At 40.1% G+C, this 19793-nt stretch overlaps 1 protein-coding gene across 2 annotated transcripts; it reads right to left on the bottom strand.

Annotated features, from left to right (window-relative positions):
• Positions 1-771: 771 nt before the first annotated feature.
• Positions 772-18521, bottom strand: SHISA4 (shisa family member 4). 2 transcript variants are annotated; one of them, XM_083361066.1, is made up of 5 exons: positions 18447-18521; positions 7786-7957; positions 5300-5433; positions 4382-4558; positions 772-3447 (listed from the first exon to the last, which is right to left on the bottom strand). In XM_083361066.1, the coding sequence occupies exons 1-5, from the start codon at positions 18502-18504 to the stop codon at positions 3401-3403; spliced, it is 588 nt and encodes a 195-aa protein (XP_083217192.1). In that variant the 5' UTR covers positions 18505-18521; the 3' UTR covers positions 772-3400. The 2 variants fall into 2 exon arrangements, with proteins under 2 accessions (XP_083217192.1, XP_083217193.1); XM_083361067.1 differs by having other exon boundaries at positions 772-1114.
• Positions 18522-19793: the final 1272 nt, after the last annotated feature.

The raw sequence follows: 19793 nt of genomic DNA, 5'->3' as shown, positions 1-19793 counted from the left end.
ACTCTATAGGCTGCATCAAGAAAGATGGCTTTGTTTCAGAAAGAACAGTCTAGTTCAGGGGTAGGCAACCTCGGCTCTTTTATGACTCCTGGACTTCAACTCTCAGAATTCCTGAGCCAGCTATGCTGGCTCAGGAATTCTGGCAGTTGAAGTCCACGAGTCATAAAAGAGCCGAGGTTGCCGACCCCTGGTCTAGTTAACCTGAAAGGCCATCATCTCTGGCCAGCCGCAACGTCAGCTAAAGATTATGAGAATTGAAGTCTAATGCATTTAGAGGGAGCCAGGATTAGGAAAGCTGTTCCAAAGTGAAAGACAAAATCACATTTGGAAATTCTGCAAGTAAAGAACTATTAAAATCTTAAGACTGAGCTGAAACTTTTTTTGAACACCAAAGCTTTTGATCCAAACAGAAAACCCCATTTCTATGGCAACCAGACTTTTGTTCAGTATTTAAGATATACTAGATGGGATGACCTGGCATATAAACTAAGAGGAAATTTTATATTTTAAGAATCAGCAAAACGTACTTGCCATTGATTCAAAACATTATGGCTCTTTGTTCCCCTCCCTGTGAATATCCTCCTCAATGTATTGGAGACAATGAAAGTACTTGCTTTCTCTTCTCTTTGTCATTTATTAACATTTTCCTTTATCAGGTTCTTAATTATTGGCAAAGGAAAGTTTACTTCTCCTGTTCAGAAATTATTCTAGGAGTATCTATCCGCTAACTACAGAAGTAAAAGAAATACACGCATACACATATAGCAGTCACTTAATCAGTATTTACAACTTTAATCTACATTGTAACGAACATTTTGCAAAGCAAACGTTTGCCATTCTGGTTAGAATAACAGACAGCGGTGCAACTGTTGCCGCAATTCAGCAGCCATTCCCATACAGTGGGAATATGGTTTGAGCAAAAGGGTTGACTCGGTTGACTTCTTCCTCCAAAAGTTTCTTTCAGGATTCAGAAATGGTCAAATGCATGGAGAGGATGTCTACATTGTGGTGCTTCAGCATTGCTAAACACTTTGGTTTTGCAGAGCTCTGTGCAACATCAAAAGGCATATGCCCAATGCATGGCATCTTCAACTGAGTGAACACATCTTCCCAGCTGCTGGAAACCATGAAGTTAGTAAGCATCATAGCACATGATGGCCTTTTCATTTTCTTGCACAGGAATTGTCTTTATACTCTGGTTGAAGCATCATGCATTTGTCTTGCTTCCCAGGCTTTCTCTGTGCTCCAAATAACTTAAATACAGCCTTTGCAACACTGGCAGGTACAAAGTTAATATCCCTTCAGCAGGTGGGGAGAAATAGGTGGGACTGTCCAACCTCATCACACTAAATCTTGTTGATGTTTGGAAAGAACAATGAGATGTAGCGGCAGACTGATAAATTGGGTCTTGCAGAAGGAATGTGCAAAACGTACTATTCTGCAACAGCTTCTAAACTACACTACAAATGACTTTCTGTTCTGGAAATCTATGAAATTGCCCTAGCATGGCCAGACTGACATAGTGAGGAAGAAAACAGAAAACCTCAGTGTTCTCTGCAACATTCCAGCGGCAGAATGATAGATTTTGCACATAATAAAATGCAGATAGAGCCTCAATAAACAGCAAGGACTTCCAGGAGAAATAGGCTACACTGCATAAAAAATAGGCACCCATTTCTTAATAGGGATTCCCATGCCCCAGGAGTACAATTAATTGATCAGAGGCAAATCTGAGAGGCTGCATTCAGGACAAGTAAAGGGGCTAGCTAATCTTTCTTAGAGAAAAGAAAGGAATCTAGACTGAGTTAGAATATTATGAAAGAACATATATTTATGCATGTGAAAGGGGCCTCACCATGGGAGAAAACATTTTTTTTCGCGTAAGATTTGAAAGAAATTCTTGCAGTTACTTTTGGGCAGTGATTAGTAACAAAAAGAGCAAGTATACTAAATGATATTGCCCTCTCTTCACATTTGCATAAAAACAAAAGTGAAAGATGCTGTTTGATGAGTTCTGAGATTTAAAACAGAAACCATGGAGAATGCCCAGATTGGGGAAGGCTGTGTTAGAAATGCTGGAAACTCTAGATCAATCCATTTGGATGTTGGTGGGAAGGATTTGTACAGAAATGGAACTAACCAGGAAAAGATGGACTAAGATCTCAACTCTCCTCCAAATGGCTATCCAACTACCATGCCTTAACCAAGGCATCTCCCTAACAGTATTGCTGAACCATTTTGAAGCTTGTTTAAATTCTGAAATGCCAGTTCTTGGCAGGGTCTTTTCCCCCCCTTGATTTACCTTGGGAAATGATTTCTTTACAGTGAATTAACAGATATTTATGAACTCACAGGATACCTCTGCCATTAGTAAAGAATTCAGAATCCGATTTAAATGCTTACTTTACCTTTCCAAATACCGATATTTCATATTACTGTAAGGGCAGTTTATACTGAAAATTATAATATGATGGTGAAAGGTTAACTCTCATTAGATTGGTCCAGAAGGCACAAGAGAAATTTCAAAATGCTTTTCAATACAGCAGAGAAATCATTTTTAAAAATCCCTCTGAAAATTGAAATTACACTTTTGTCACCCATTTCTTTTCTTGAAAAAACACAGAAAATCTGTACTTTCACTTGCAGATGAAATCCCAGCAGTTTGATATCTGTACCTTCAGATGATATTGGACTTATCATTCTGTGCTGTAGAGCATGAAAGACAATGTGCCTTCTCTTCTATAATTCTCATCTTTAAACGAGTCTTTCTAGGCTCATCTACTTTTCCTATGTATTAATTGCACTTACAGCTTTATTTGGGAATATTTATGGGTTTTCAAACAGCTTCTCTTCCAGATTCTGATCAAGATCTACTTAATGTAATGATCAGCACCAACTATCTTTCAACTTTCAATATGTATATCCATCTTAGGCCTCAGGGCTTCCTTAAGACAGAAAACATCACCTGAAAGTTGTGATGAATGGGTCTAAAATTGACCCTCCTGGCTATTTAGTGAAAGACAGCTTCATTTAATTCTTTGCAACCCCTGGAGGCAAGCTGCCTACTCACTCTGAAAAGTTTGGTTGGAGAGAGGGCAAATTATCAAATTACATGTATGGTGCTTGCACCAGTTTTGTGCACTTGCATTTGTAATAATCAGCTACTTCCTGAACTATATAGAAAATGAGGAGGATAAGGTGATTCAATATCTAGGATGAAGAAAAGAATTAAAAGTCACAATGCTTCCTACCATGCAGAATAACTAAAAAAAAAACACTGGAAAATACTGACACAGGCTGGACTTTCAGGACAGTAGGAGTCCCCTTACAAGTTCTGTAAAAAGGGAGTTAGCAGCCCCAGAGAGAAAGGCTTCTTTTGATTAGTCCTCCAAGATTCTTCTCAAGTACTAGGCTGTGTGACTTGTGGTGGGATGTATGGTGGGGGAGCTGTAGAAGAAAGAAACTGACCATTAGAATAAGCTTAGCAGCACCTTGCCAATCTTTGCTGGTCTTTTAAAAATAAAGCAAGGTCAGACTTTAGTGCTTGGATAGGAAACCAGCAGCCAGTAAATTGCCATACACTAAGTTGAACTTGAAGCAGATTTTTACAGAAACACCAGAGGTGAAACTGGGTCTAATTCAAGGTTAGATATTCTCCACATATAATAATAATAATAAACCTTTATTGTCAAAGTACAACATGTGTACATTGAGATTAGCTGAGCTACCGTAATTATATGAGGATTATAAAGTTACTCTGGCCTGTAAAAATCCAGACAACCTCTAGGTGATAGCAAAGGAAATTCTTTGCTGTCATCTTCTAGTGGTCATCATCTTTGCAGCCCTGATATAGATAGAAGTCCTATAGAAATGTCATATTTCTATATCTTTTATTCTGTTACATTGCTACATTTTATGTTACTGTAGCATTGGGATAAGCCTCTTATTTTGCCTTGCTTTACTCATGGCCATCTTGGGTTTTAGAGGACAAGCCTACCTCCATGTTTTTCTTTCTTCTTGTTCCTCTAACCTTAATGTTCCCTTCCTGCTTTTCCACTGTTATTCCAATACATCCTCAACTTTAATCAATCCTTCCCCTACCAATTAAGAGATGCTCTAGAGATTAAATCTCTCACATGAAACTCAATTAAGGCTTACCATTGCCTAACCAAAAGCATGCATTGATAGAATTTCTTCTATCTACTGTTCTATCTACTTGTTTGGTGCCTGTGACATAATGAATACTGTGGATCATTTGTCCATGATATTTTTTTAACAGTATCTCTTATAATTCTTAAATGACATTTCAAGAATTCACACTAAATATGTCTGCACCATACCTGGATAGGAAGTTTATCATAGTTTTATACTCTTTTCTCACCTGAAGGATTGTAGTATGGTGGCCCGGGTGGATATAGAGGATACTGTGCTGCTGGAACTGTAGGTGGGTACGGAAACACAGGTGCATATCCAGGATGAAATGCTGGCCCTGCTTTTGGATCCACAGCATAAGGGTCTGGTGGCTGATCGGGATAACGAGAAAGTGGAATCTCCTGACCTGGATTGGACAAACTTTTGTGAGTGCATGGTCTGCATTGATAGTAAATCTGTGCAGCAATCTGGATTTGAAGGAGAAGAGATGACTTGGAGCATGCATGGACATTGGCATCACATCTATTGAAAGCTGCATCTTTTCCCAGCCTGATAACACAATCCCAGGAAATGACATGTTTGATTTAAGGAGATGCCAGTAGGTATAATCTGCTTGCTGGTGTGCATCACCTTTCCTCCTTTGAATCCAGCTCACCAAAAACATGATTGAAAATTCTCCATATTATAAGGTAGCCTTCTCCAGTTTGTAGCCCAGATGTGTTCGATTGCAGGTCCAATCATTTCCTAGCCAACCTGACACTGGGAAAGATTCTCCATCAGTATGCTCATATAAGCAGCATAAGCCTAATTGCAAATATAGTATTATATCTATGAGAAAGAAGATTTTGGTATAAAGCCCGGTACAGCTGGCAAAATCAAGAAAACAAGAATGATATAGATTATGTCATAAGATAATGCTACTCTGAAGTAAAATACAGGGCTCTGGAATTATAAAAGGAGATTCCCAGTTTCCTATGTAGTGAGAATTAAAGTAGAAGCTGCTTGGAAGACTTTTCCCCAGGTCTCCCCTTCCCACCTTGGGTTGAATGGCTATTTATGACATTATCAGTCAACTAACTCTCCCTCCAGCATTCCCAGTTCCCCCTCTATCTTTCCCAGGAGGCCACAACAGAAGGGCTTTTTCTACCTTGATAAGGAGTCTGCATGTGATGCCGTCGCTGGTACAAGTAGCAGCAGGAACACAGGAAGCAGCAGACAATGGTGGCAACAATGGCCACAAAGAGAATCACAGCTGAAGCGATGCCAGCAATGGTCCTTGGCCTGCAGAACACAGACAAAGACAAGTGGATATTGTTCATGCTGTAGAATCTGCCACTGAAACGGATACTAATGGCTCCTTTACATGACAGGGATGGATGAATTCTCAAAAATCCAGTCACTTCTTGCCTACTATAGAAGAATGGGTGTTTAAAGTTTCGAATCTTGCAGAAATGTCTAGGATTTCTGCTTATTTGAAAGATCATTCACAGGAAAGATATATTTCAGTTTGGAGGAGATGGATAAATTATATTCAGAACAAATATGGGACTAAAAAGTTCCATTTAGCTTATGAGTAGATTTTAGTGGGATATTGTTATTGGTACTTTGTTTGTAGTTATGTCAAAGGGGAGTTAAAGCACATTATGAATTTGGTTAATTGTATATTATGCATAATTTTTATTTAGAATATGATTATTGTAACTATAATCCTGTATTTCGCTCTGGGAAGTGGGGGGGGAAGTGGGTGGGTTTGGGGTGGGAGGGATTTGGGGATATATTGTAAAATTTTGTTTTTGTAAAACTCTTTAATAAAAAAAAAATCCAGTCACTTCTACTGCCCACCTTAACGAGGTACCTTTGGGTCCAGTTAAAAAACAAAGAAAAAAAAATTCTGTCAAATATGGCAAAAGTACTTTTAAAAATACAGCAGGTGACCAAGGAATCTCTTCCTGATTTATTTAAAATTTTAAAAGAAATATGTAGTAGCAATAGCAACCAGATATTATTTGAAGGCTTCTTGCTTTCTTGAGATCTTGGATGGATTGGGGTGTCATGCAGACTGTCAAATGGACAGCCCAAGAAATGATCCACAAAAAGAACCAGTGTCTGGGCAGATTCTCACATTTCTGTGATCGGTGGATTTTTGCAGCAAAGATGGACTTTTAACAAAGCTGCTTAAAAAAAATATTTCCCCAGTCCTTCTGTGGCCTGTTTGGGCCCACAGGGAAGGTAGAAGAGGAAAGAAGAGGAGGATCTTGGTGGTAATATTTATTTGACCACGATATTGTTTAATATCCCCCTTCAAAATCCACCTAGAGGAAATCCTAAATACATTTGTACATTCCTACTAAGGAGTAGATTTAATTAAGATACAAACAAATCCGCTTGTCTTAAAAATAATTTTAAAATAGTATTAGAAATAGTTTCAAATCCGTTATAAATGTAAAAATCTCTACCTTATGCTTCAGCAACCACTGAAGGAATAGATCAAATTATTTCAATATTTCAATACTGTACTTAAAATACTATACTTAAATTCAATACTTTAATATTTTAATATTCTTGCTATCGTCATTATGATTGAAAATGAAAATAAAATCACAACTTCCTTCAAAAGGATACCAACAAGACAGTTGGCCAACACAGATCTCGCTCCAGAACTTTTGGAAGAGGACATTTTAATTAAACTTGATTTTTTTTTATCTTTTCAGGATTATGGAGCTCCATAAGGCTTAGTCTCATTTGGAAATGATATCCAATACCCACCATTTATTCTTGATCAATACTTTTCTAAGTTAGAAGAAATGTGTGAAGATATATCAGATATGTGTTAGAAACTCTTCCTACTCAGCATTCCTAAAAAGGCTTGAAAAGTTTAGGTAAGTAGATCTGCGTATCAAAAATTATCTGTTAGAAATTTTCTTAAAAACACCCAACGACCTTTTTATATATGTCTACAGTTTAATTGTTGGTCTCATCTTGCTTTAAAAAAAAGTTAAAACTCAGAAGCCACATGGTTACTTACTTCCCTTTGGAAATTTGTGCTGTTCTCTGGCATGAGAATTAGAGATTTCAGCCTCTCCACCTTCAACTCTTATAAAGTATGCAACTAGTCTATCAATTCTCATCCTAAGCTATATAGCAAGAGTAAATTGGATTCTGACTTAGCAAGTTATGTGAACCAAGCTTTATGACTTATAAATCATGGGTTATGGCAGGAGTCCATAATCAAGGCCTGAATACCATGTGGCTCAAGAAAACTTTGGGTGCTCGCTCCATGCATTTGAATTGAACTGCAAGGGAAACTGGATTTGATCAGGACAAGGAAGAAAGGAGAGCTCACCCCTTTCCCCATGGACATTTTTTTCAAGCCACAATTAACATTACTACAGCTACAAAGGAAGAATTTTGACTTCAGAAAACTGAAGACACCCTCCTGGGAAAGGATGAAGCATCCCCTCCCCTCCCCACTCCATTCTGCTCTGATCAAACTGAACTCCTAGCTATATCTCAGTCATAAGAAGAAGAATATATATCGGAGGGGTTGCTTATATCCCACTTCAGAGGTAACTAAGTCTTCAATCACAATCTGGATGCTTCCAACCACTTTCTGTGGCTCTGACATATTTTTACCCAAAGGCCATGCAGTGCTTTTGCTGCCGTTCAGTGAGAAGGTTCCTGAAATCAAAGCAACAGAAGCGATGGTAGCAATCACCGCAGCAGAAAGAGGGGAAGTTGCAGTCTATGCCACGGTGCCAGGAGCCATTTCTGTCTATGTACCACTTGCAGTCTTCATCAGCCGAGACTGGAAGGAGAAAGAAAACACTCCTTTTATCTACTCCACAGAAAATAGAAAGCAGTGAGAAACCCTCTAAGGACACTGTACAGGGACCACCCTGAAATTTCCTACCCAACAGCCTCTAGGAATAACATGGTCTTTCACAGTAGCAGGACCATCCCAAAGTTTAAAATTAAACTTCAAAAATGTTTGTGAGATTATCAGATCTTACAAAATCATGTAAGATGTTCTGGGACATTAGGCAAGAATGCCAAAATCTTGCAAGATTTTGGTTTTTCCTGAAATCTCACACAATTTTGTACTGAACGGTGAGTTTTTCCATTTTTTTTAAAAAAATGTTTTTAATTATGGGGTTCCACATACATTATTTATGGCTTTCTCATAAATTACACCATTCACAGTCCCAGATTGCTGCCACTAGATATAAACATCATTCTCTCTCTCTCTCTCTCTCTCTCTCTCTCTCTCTCTCTCTCTCTCAATATAAAAGCAATATTGCAGAGGTTTGCAACATAATTTATTTATTTTATTTTATTTTTTTGTTTGTATACCACCCTTCTCCCGAAGGACTCAGGGCGGTGAACAGGGCAATACATGTTAAAAAGACAGAATACAAAAATTAAAAAAGATTAAACAAGTGCCCAGAACTCTTAAATAGATTAAAACGCATTTAAAAGTAATAAAAACCCAACCCCCTCCCATCAGGCCAGGCCAGCTTGTTCAAAAAGATACGTCTTTAGATCGCGCTGGAAGGAGCGAAGGTCGGGCGCCAGGTCGATAATGGATGATAATGGATATTTTCTTTGGCAGTTGTAAGACTCTCAGGCTTAATATTTTTCTTAAAGAAAGTTTAATAGGAAGCTGCTATGTAACAAAGTAAAGTGCCAGCTTCCAGAAATATCAGAATGCCTCAAAGCAGAATAGAAATTATAACAGGTATATTTACAGTTAAAGTATACCAGGGGGACATAGTTCAGTATTTTCTTAGACAGTATGGGTATCTGCCTTCTACAAAACAAAAGGAAATGAAAAGCTGGTATAAAAGACAATGCCTTCTAGAGCAGGGGTTCCCAACCAGGGGTGCGAGACGATATTCCAAGGGGTGCAAAAACTTGGGTTTACAAGTTTCAAAATTATAGTGTATATGCATAATTCATTTTGAACTTTTGTAAGGGGTGGGAGAATATATCAGAAGCGTTCTAGGAGTACAGGGTATAGAAAAAGTTGGGAACCACTGTTCTAGGGGCTGATCCACATCAATTTTCTCTTCAAGGAAAAGGGTGTATTGGCCTTGGCCATCATGGCAACCATGTTATATAAAAAATACAGTATAAACAGCAACATAAATGCTGCTTAAATTTGTAGATTATTGCCACAATGCATTATGTTTATTCTAACAAAATTAAAACAGACTGCGAATTACATGCAACATATAGCATATTCAAATATGAGATATATGTTCATTGTTGTAATAGGTGTGACTATGTAAATTGTCACCACTATCTAAAGTTGTATTATTTTGTTATATTTTTTTAAAAAAAATGATAGAGACGATGAATTACATGAAACCTTGTATCATTAAAATAAAGATAAGGGATACATACTCAGCTTGCTGTATTTCTTAGAAATACAGTTGACTATGCATTTATAAATGCTGTCAAAAGGGAATAAAAAATATACATAGGTTGATCATGCTATGTCAAACTTAGACAAGCAGAGGAAGATAAAACTAAAAGTCTTGTCCTGTCTGGCATACTTAGGTTTGGTCACGGCTCTGGTTTTTTATTACCACTCAGAATATCAAATGAGTTCATTCCTATGATTCAATCCCCTTCATTTAAACATGTGACATCCATAGATAGAACACGACCAGCTGTCTTGAGATGACTGGAAATGCTTACCCTGCACTCTAAACATTGCAACCATTTTATCGATTACAGTTACATTATGCCTCTTTTCCAAAAGTTCAAGTGATGTATATAATTCTGACCCTTCACCCATGTCTTTGACAAGAGAGTGACACCCATCGCTTTATCGCGCTTGTCATCTTTTATTTTTTATTGATATAATTATAATACCTTTGATTGCTGCAAGTGGCCCAGAGTTATTAGGAGTTGGGCAGCCTAGAAGATTAATAAATTATTATTATTACTATGGTTGGTCATGCAGTCAGCCAGTTGTTTAGACTGGTTTTGGCATTCTTATCCTTCCCATGGACCTGGAATAGGCAGACATTGTTATTTTATAATTTTGAAGTTATTGCTGATGTAAGCTGTTTCAAATAAAGCTGCTTTTTGCAATTGACTGATGGTGATTTTGTCAATACCAATGGTGCTCAAATGGTGCTTCAGATATTTTGGGATTGCCACAGGCATTCTATTTTTATTTGCAGGTCTTTATATTTTATGATTTTCTCATATTCTCTTCTGTTTTGCTATCTGCTATCCAGACTTTTGGGGGCGGGGAGGGGTTAATCAATATTTATTAAATCTGGGCTGTTATATGGCAAATGCCTGTCTGCTTGAATTCTAAAGTCTTAGAGGACTTTGGCTTCTTCACTTTCTATTATTTTGTCTACTTTGTGGTCCCACCAGTTCTTGCGTGAAGGCAAATGGTATTTCTTGCAAGTATGCAAATGCATCATCGATATTACTTTGTCATGCTGTTGTTTGTAGTCAGTATGTGCAATTTTCTTGCAGCCACTAACTAGGTAGTCCTCTATTCCTTCAGCATCTTTGCAGAGGCAGCATTTGCTGTCTGTTGCTCTTTTCTCAATGCTGGCTTTGCATGCATTCGGCCTAGTCTTGTGTAGCCAGAATTTGTCCCTCTGTCTCTTTCTTCAAGTTTCCTGCTCTTAATCATCACCAGGTCTTATTTTTATTTATTTTTATTTTTTATTTTAATTCCATTTATATCCCGTCCTTCTCTGAAGACTCAGGGCGGCTTACAAGCTTAGCAGTAGCCTTCATTCTATGTATATGCCTGCTTGTGAGGGCTTTCACAGACACCCCAAGTGGCATTATTACAAAGTCAGCTTAATTGCCCCCAACAATCTGGGTCCTCATTTTACCTACCTCGGAAGGATGGATGGCTGAGTCAACCTTGAGCCTGGTGGGATGCTTTGCCTGCTCTTTTTGTTTTAAGTAACACTTTGCCTTTCCATACTGCTTTTCTATTCTTCATTGGGTAGGCCAATTTGGTCTCACCATTACTCAGTAAGCCTGCACTGGGTCCCAACTTCAGTGCATCCCCTTTATTATCCTTCATATATTTTCCCAATGTCCCTTTCTCTTCTTAACTTGTCTGGTATTATTCATTACCCTCCAGACAACCCCATTGTAAATAAGTTTGTTAGGAAGGATAGTCTATTCCAAGAGAATATCATAATTAAGTGGATATTTTAATTTGGACATTCCAAATCTGACACAATACAGTACTTTAACCCATTATATACTATGCTGTATTTTAGCACAGTGATTCTAAACACCTTGCACAGGATTTGTAATCTTAAAACTAATTTCCCTGCATAGGAAGATATTTTTCTTATAGAGCAGGGGTGTCAAACTCAATTTCATTGAGGGCCGCATCAGCATTGCGGTTGCCCTCAGGGGGCCGGGTGGGTATGGCCAGGGTGGGTGTGGCCTACTGGGTGGGCGTGGCTAGAGTGTGTATGGCCTACTGGGTGGGCGTGGCCAGCTATACATCGTTTGCATCAAGGGTGCCTATGGGGGCCTGGGCAGGAGTGGGACAGATCTGAGGGTCTCTGGCAGAAGGAGGGTCTCTGGGCCAGGGCCAAGGCAGTGGGGGCCGTTCCCTCACTGTTTCCAGGATGGCTTCACGGGCCACATGAAATCACTTCACGGGCCGGATCCGGCCCCCGGGCCTTGTGTTTGACATGTCTGTTATAGAGTAAGATAGCTACTCACCACTATACAGCATTTAAAATACAAGAATACCTCTATTCTTTCCTTGCTTATATAAAACAAAATTCAACCACAAATGTATTACTTATGATTACATCTGAACAATATTATGAACATAAATAGTGTCTTTTTTCAAATATACACATTGGGTTCTACCTCTTCCTCTAATCCAGACATGTCAAACACAAGACCCGGGGGCCGGATCCGGCCCGTGAAGTGGTTTCATGCAGCCCGCGAAGCCATCCTGGAAACAGTGAGGAAACGGCCCCCACTGCCTTGGCCCTGGCCCAGAGACCCTCCTCCTACCAGAGATGCTCAGATCTGTCCCACTCCTGCCCAGGCCCCCATAGGCACCCTTCATGCGAACGATGTAGAGCTGGCCATGCCCACCCAGTAGGCCATACACACTTTAGCCACGCCCACCCAGTAGGCCACGCCCACCCAGGCCACACCCACCCGGCCCCCTGAGGGCAACCGCAATGCTGATGCGGCCCTCAATGAAATTGAGTTTGACACCCCTGCTCTAATCCATATAAGGTTCTTGATTAACTGGATTAAAGGGACTCTATAGTAGAGTTTTGCAGACTTGATCTGTTGGAATGAATCATGTTTATGAAATGACTGGTGTTCAGAAGTGAGATGGAAGTACACTGAGGAAACACAAAGGTGCTCCATTCAGTCATTGAACTAGGACAAGCAGACCTCATATTTTGTTTTCTGTCTTATGTTACCTTTCCTTTCTTTGATTCTCTGTTTCTGTAAGAGAAACAGTAGCATTTCTCCCTTTCTGTAGAAAAAAGCTGCAGGCTTCTTTTCCCTGGCACTGGACAACTATAAGAAACAATTAACAAACAAATCCTTTAACACAGATTTATTAGTGTTTTTATTAGTGCTTTTGCCATTTTAAAAGAAAGGCAAAATGGAAGAAGGCAGCTGGAGTTCCTTTCCACTGACAATGAAGAGATGAATCGGCAAGGCAACAGAAACCTAATCTTCTGACATGTCAACTATCTGGGTGCAGAAAGATGTTAATACATATTCATCAGGATATTGGTATTTTCTGATTTTCTCCAGTTTTTCTCTCTCTCCCACTGTGCTATTATCCAGTCTTCATCTTTTTTTATCAACAATTGTTAAGCCCAGGGTGCTACATGGCAGGTGCTTGTCTTTCAGCCACTATAACACATAAATTCATATCCATTTGAACCTTAGATGATGAGCTCATGAAATGTACCGTAATTGGTTTTTCTTAAATTATGGATTGTTAAAGTTAATTACTTTTTTATATTTTATTCAAAGATATTACCAAGCATGGGAAAGCATGGGAAAGATTTTCCCATAACAAAATTAGAATAATTAAAATTTCTGGCCCTTAATTCTTCAATGCAGTAAAAGCATCTGCTCCTTATTGTATGTAGGACTGGGAAAAACTTTCCTTTCTCTTCAATTATTCTGGAGGAAAATGGGCATTTTCAGGAGGGCTGGATTCCTGCCTGAGTTATATCCTTTCTCTTTGTGATGAGACTTCTCTCTAGTCCAGTTTTCTTAATTTCCCTTTTTCATTTTGAATCTTCAGAGATGTATTCAGCCTGAATAAACAGTTTGATAAATGTGCAATCTTCTGCAAGTAAAATTATTCCATGATTGATAGCCAGCACGCCCAACATTGTTAAGACGTTACTTAATTATAGAGACCCGGGTTTCTCAATTAATAATGGAGCTCAACAGGTAATCTTGACCAATAATTCACTCTCACAGGATTGTTTCCAAAAACATTAAACTCTCAAAAAAGGCAAGTTATAAACATAACGGTCAGTTAAGAAATGCAACAACAATAAATAAAATGTCCAGGATTTTTTTCTAGCATGACCACAGCCTATATCTGCTAGAAATCATGAGAATTAAAATTAAAGTCATCTAGAATACATGAAGCTAGGAAAGGCTGGGCTAAATAGTTTAATTATTGCTTTGACTACATAGTACTGTATTTGTATTTATAGACTCACAATAAGAGAACCCTTTAGCTCCACTTCTCTGAGATAGTGCCCTCGACTCCTATGATCCCTAGCCAGAACATCCATTAGCTATTGTATTAGTTGGATGTACTATCTGGGAATTAAAATTGAATTATACAAGACACAGAAATGAAACATTGCATAGCCTGTCTCAAGAATTTTTTAGAATATAAAGTCACTATCAAAAGGCCAAGAAACTAGCTACCTTGATAAAATATCATTTACAGAGTTTGCAGATACAGCATACCCATTACAAGCAGGGCCTCAATGAAGAAACACCCTCAGGTTGTGTGAAAGAATGCAGGAGTCTTAATCAACTGCAGGTATCAGCACCATGGACAGCACCACACAGATGAAGACCAGGTTGCAGATACAAGCAGGTTTCACCAGTCCTGACAATGAGCCCAAAAATGAACAAGGGATCTTGAGAACATCCAAACTGGACAATGGGATACGAAATACTTTCAAACTGAATAAATAGCTTTAGGCATTAAAAATAAAGCCTGCTAAATCCCTTCATCAAGGAATTACTGAGTCAGTGGGACTTCAGCCATCAGCCATAATTTCTATTTCGTTCTACAATCCCTTCCTTCCTATATAATGTTATCTTCTCAGCGGATATCTCATTTTTTCCCCCTCCTTGATATTGGAATTTCCTGATATTCAACTATTTTGGAACTTCCTTTCCTTCAAAGATCCATAGCAAATTCTCATTTATCCCAGATTCAGAAAATCCAAATTTACACTAATTTACATCTTGGAATTGCCTTGAATGTGTCTGCTCAATTAGCACCACCAACCATGGACCAACAGCACCGTCCCTCCATCCCCCACTGTAAAAACAAAATTAATATTTTCTAACTTTCTCTGAAGCTGACAAGAAGCACTTTAACTCTGGCAATGGAAACCTCATTTAATGATTACAAGTCTGTCCTTTTGGATGCTGTTCTACAGCCAAAAGGGATATTAGAGTTTTTATAATATGTCAAGATTTTATTCTAATTGTATCTATTTTTATTACTTGTTATTATGATGACAGATGGTGTAAAATAAAACAAAACCCAAGCAAGTAGCATTTTACTGCTCAAAGATCAGTGTAATTCCCAGCTGTCAAAATACAAGAAAAGAAAAGGGTTCTAAACACATTTTGTATACAAAATTTCAAATTAAAAAAAAACACAACCCTATCCTCAAAGGAAGCATAGGAGGAGAAAATTCCAAACAAAAGACAAAACTCTTCTGCATTGTTCAGGGTTGCCAACACTAGCTAAAATCAATCTTTGAAATTTCTCTCTCCCACCCAGTAAATTAGTCCGTATGTCACAGGAGATATGTGTGTGTATCTTTGGCTTCCAGAAGCAACATCCCCCTCCCAAAAGGCTGCTTTGGAACAAAACTGTATTTATGTTAATGGAATTAATAATTACTAATTAAAAATAAGTCACCCCACTTACAATATTAAATGGTCCCCACAAAAAACTCACACATATAAACCACTTTCACTTAAAATGCTGGTATGCACACATGCACGCTCACATTCTTCTTTCAGCAAGAGAAGAAACAGGATAAGGGAAAGGTAACTACATGGAGATGCAAACTGGATGTGCGTGACGCACATGAACAAGACGACTGGACTAAGAGGAAAAGCAAGGAGAAAGAAGGGTATTGCACAAAGGTTCTTCCACCCAACTTCCATATTCAGAATAGTATTAAAGCTTTGTAGGATGACGGGTATTTGGGCCTCTTGCTTGTGTATCGTTTTCAGCAGCTTCTTCTGCTCATTAGTGAAGGTAAAATGACACCTCAGTTCAGAGACAGTTATTTGGGAGGAAATAATATTCATCTAATGAAAATGTTATTAGATCTAACAGAGGTACTGTTATATATCTGAACTGAGACTTTGATAAAAGTCAGCTGGGGTTTTTTAAAGATTTTTTCTTGTCCGAAGTACCTTTTAAAAAAATTTCTACAGTTGAAAATGTTAGCTTGAATCTACACCATAATCAAAATTATTCACTGCCTGGAACAAATTCCTCAGGAGCCAGGATTTTTAACTGCAGTATGCTGCAATACCTAGATTGCCACATAATACCTTAAGTCATAAACCACCAGAATGGTCAGAATTCACAAATCAGCTAAAAACAAAGAAACTATGGGATGGCTAGGCACATTATATAAAAGTTAATTATAATGTCTCTCTGCCAGAAAATTGAAAAAATGTTTTCCTCATTATTATCCTTGTATCTTGAATAATGAAGTATTCTCCTTCTCATAATACATTTTTCCTCTTATGATAAAAAATAAGCCTTTGTCTGTCTATTGTAACTATTGAAACCAACAAGAAATCTGTTTTCAGTAATTTATTCAATTTCAGCCACAGTAGCGTAATTAGCAAAATTAGGGGATAACTGGTTTATATTAAATGTTCTCAAGTAGGTATGGAGCAATACTCTGAGAAGAGGCCACTTTCAGGACTAGAGCTGTTCCACACCACCAATATTTGAGAACATATTTCTCATCATGAAAATTACCACAAAGTTTTATGCACAATTTCTTTTCTTTCTTTTTTTTCTTTTTTTTGGCAGGATATCTGGTATACCAGGATTAGGACATGGTCCATCTCTGTTCTTTCTGGCTGAGGATGAAAGACGTTGCAGTCCACCACCTGAATACACTAGTTTGAGAAAGGTGCCTTAGAAGCTAGTTGGTCTTCCTGAAAACAAACCATCTTCTTATGTTCATGAACATAAGGATGATTAACATGCTCAGTTTATAAGTGATTAGCATTACTAGCATATTTCACTCCATGGTCCCTCACAGAACAATCTCAGCCTGATTTATTTTAGATGTTTTATGCAGATCTACAAATCCATATTTTTGAAACCATTAACTTGGAGACTATTCTATGGTGTCTCCCTGATTTGTTAACTTTTCATAAATGTTGATAGACTATACTTTCAAAGGCATGTGTCTTTTCTGAACATTCTGAATCCCATAGTGCGAAAATTCTACATTTCAAAAATAATAAAAAGGTAAAGGTTCCCCCGCACATGCGTGCTAGACGTTTCCGACTCTAGGAGCCAGTGCTCATCTCCGTTTCAAAGCCGAAGAGCCAGCGCTGGTCCGAGGACGTCTCTGTATTCATATGGCTGGCATGACTAGACGCCAAAGGCGCACGGAACGCTTTTACCTTCCCACCGTAGTGGTCCCTATTTTTCTACTTGCATTTTTACGTGCTTTCGAACTGCTAGGTTGGCAGAAGCTGGGACGAGTAACAGGCGCTCACTCTGTTACGCGGCACTCGGGATTCGACCCGCCAAACTGCCGACCTTCTGATCGACAAGCTCAGCGTCCTAACCCACTGAGCCACCGCGTCCCTTCAAAAATAATACTGTAACACTAATATCAGTGAAAATACCATTGGCACAATCGTTGTATCAGACAACTTTGTATCTGGTTAGGTGACTCCACTTTTCCAGGGATCAGCAATGTAGTTTTGGGAGTAGCAGACAGCAACAAGTTTAGTTTCTAAACATTAAGTCACTATAAGCTCTTCAACCCAGACACAATTTCACCTTTCTACAAATAGCTTCTTTATTTTTAAATCTCATATAATTCAGGTTATTTAACTCCCACGGGTTCCTATAATTATCAGGTTCACATCCTTCTTTAACCACAGACAAAAATAATTCACACAGAATCATCATCCATAAGCATTTCGACAAGGCAGGAAAAAGACCCAACTATGATTAGAGGCAGGCATTTCTGTTTGTTAAGTCTTTCCAAGGGTCTGCATTGTTCAAAGGAGTGGGGCCAAATGTCACAAAGTTCTGATGTGTAATTCTCAAGTGCCGTTTCTCCCCATCCCAAAGTCCGCGATACAGACAGTTTTGTACAGCAGCAATGGAACACACTCGGACGTTTCCCCTATTCGTATCACTTTTCAAAATTGATGATTCTTTTCTGGCCCTCCAGTTTCCAAGATTGATTTCAGGATGATATTCCAGTTTGAGGGTTTCAATCCAAATGACACAAACGACAACCCCTTCGGACTCTCTTATCCTCTAAAGAAAAAAACGCGGACCAGCTCGACAGAGATAATAAACGCGTGTTCAGACGAACACGGCAGCGTTCCGCGGACAGCAAAACAACAAAACAACACCGCACGTCCCGCTCTTGAATCACAGAGATAGAGGGGAAGAAGGATGAATCGCGAGGATTTTTTTTCCCCCCCACCTAATTCCTCTAGCGATGGTGGGTATTTTCACACCTGCTCAGGAGCGCCCTGGTTGTTCCTTTACTTTCAAGAGGGAATGCAAAAAATAGCTTCCAAAACAGTAACCGGGTTCAACCAGAAAGAGCCCAGAGAAGCACTCTCGCTCACCCACACCCTCTTCTGACCAGGCACAGACAGACCGAGCGTTTGCTTCACCCAGCGGGCCCTGCGCCTCCCTCCTGTTCCCCTCCTGCCGGGGTGCCCAGCGCCGGATCCACGCCTCAGCTGCCTCGGCCGCGCTCCGTTTCCCTCACCGCCGCGCGCCCTCAGCCCGGCCTTACCCAGGGTTGCAGCCAGCAGGCTGCAAAGCACCGTCCACGCCAGGGCCCAGCTCCCCATCGCCGTTCTTCTGAAGGGCTTCCAGACGCCCGGCAGACGCTGCGGGAAGGGGCGGGCGCGGAGAAACCGGATCCGGGGACGGGGGGGGGGGGCGGACGGGACGGACGCCTCCTCTTCTCCCAAGAAGGGAAGCGCAAACCGCGGGGGGAGGCTAAACCGAGCTGTTTCTCGCCGGCCGGCCCGGGCTGTCGGAGCCGCGGGGCCTGCTAGGGCAGGGGTCGGCAACCTCGGCTCTTTTATGACTCGTGGACTTCAACTCCCAGAATTCCTGAGCCAGCTTTGCTGGCTGAGGAATTCTGGGAGTTGAAGTCCACAAGTCATAAAAGGGCCAAGTTTGAAGACCCCTGCGTTACATCACCAGCAGGGCACGACGTCCTGGTCGGCTGCTACTTACCTTTGCCTTCTTTCTTGCTTCCCTGGCTTCCCAGTAGGAAAGTCGGAGCTGAGCTCAACAAAGAGTCAACGAGCTGCTGGCCACTTGAGAGTCTCCCAAGTTAATCGATCTTCCGGGACTGGGCAACCAGCAACTAAGGCAGTATTTTGGGTTCCTCCCTCGTCATCTCCCAAGGGCCTGAACCTGCAGCAAGGGCCGGTTTGCACGACCCAGCCCGGTGTAAGACCGGCACCTCAACCCCGCGTTGAGGAAATCAGGGATAAACTAACCAAGAATAAATCGTGAAAAGAGAGAATTTCAAGATACTACTGTATCAGGGTCTGGCACGCACAAAGCTAGGCAGGGATTCAGAGGGTGCTCCACATTTCCCACCTCCAATTAATACTGTAACACTAATATTAGTGAAAATACCATTGGCACAATCGTTGTATCAGACAACTTTGCATCTGGTTAGGTGACTCCACTTTTCCAGGGATCAGCAATGCTGGCTCAGGAATTCTGGGAGTTGAAGTCCACGAGTCATAAAAGAGCCGAGGTTGCCGACCCCTGTGCTAGGGGATCAGCGAAGACCGCAGTTTTCGTCGCAAACTGCTTTGGTCGGCAGCCGGGGGTGGGGGTGAACTATGGTATTTGTTAGATGATTAGTGCCAGCCATGGCAGTTCCCCAAAAAGGTCATCAGATGGGAGCAAAGAGGCTTCTTTGCTTCCACGGATGAGCCAAGGGTCTCAGACCCGACAGCCCCATTGGCGAGAGAGTTTTATGGTCAGGGAGGGACCAAGACCCCCCCCTAAATACCTCTGCACGAGGGGCTGCTCTTTGTTCTACTTCTAGTTCTAGCCTCTTAAGATTCTACTCCTAGCTTCTAGTTCTTCTTCTGTTTTAGTTATGTAATGC

This window comes from Vipera ursinii, assembly GCF_947247035.1.
Source record: "Vipera ursinii genome assembly, chromosome: 3".
Taxonomy (NCBI): Eukaryota; Metazoa; Chordata; class Lepidosauria; order Squamata; family Viperidae; genus Vipera; species Vipera ursinii.
The sequence above is the reverse complement of the archived record's forward strand: the minus strand, read 5'-3'. Positions and strand labels throughout refer to the sequence as shown.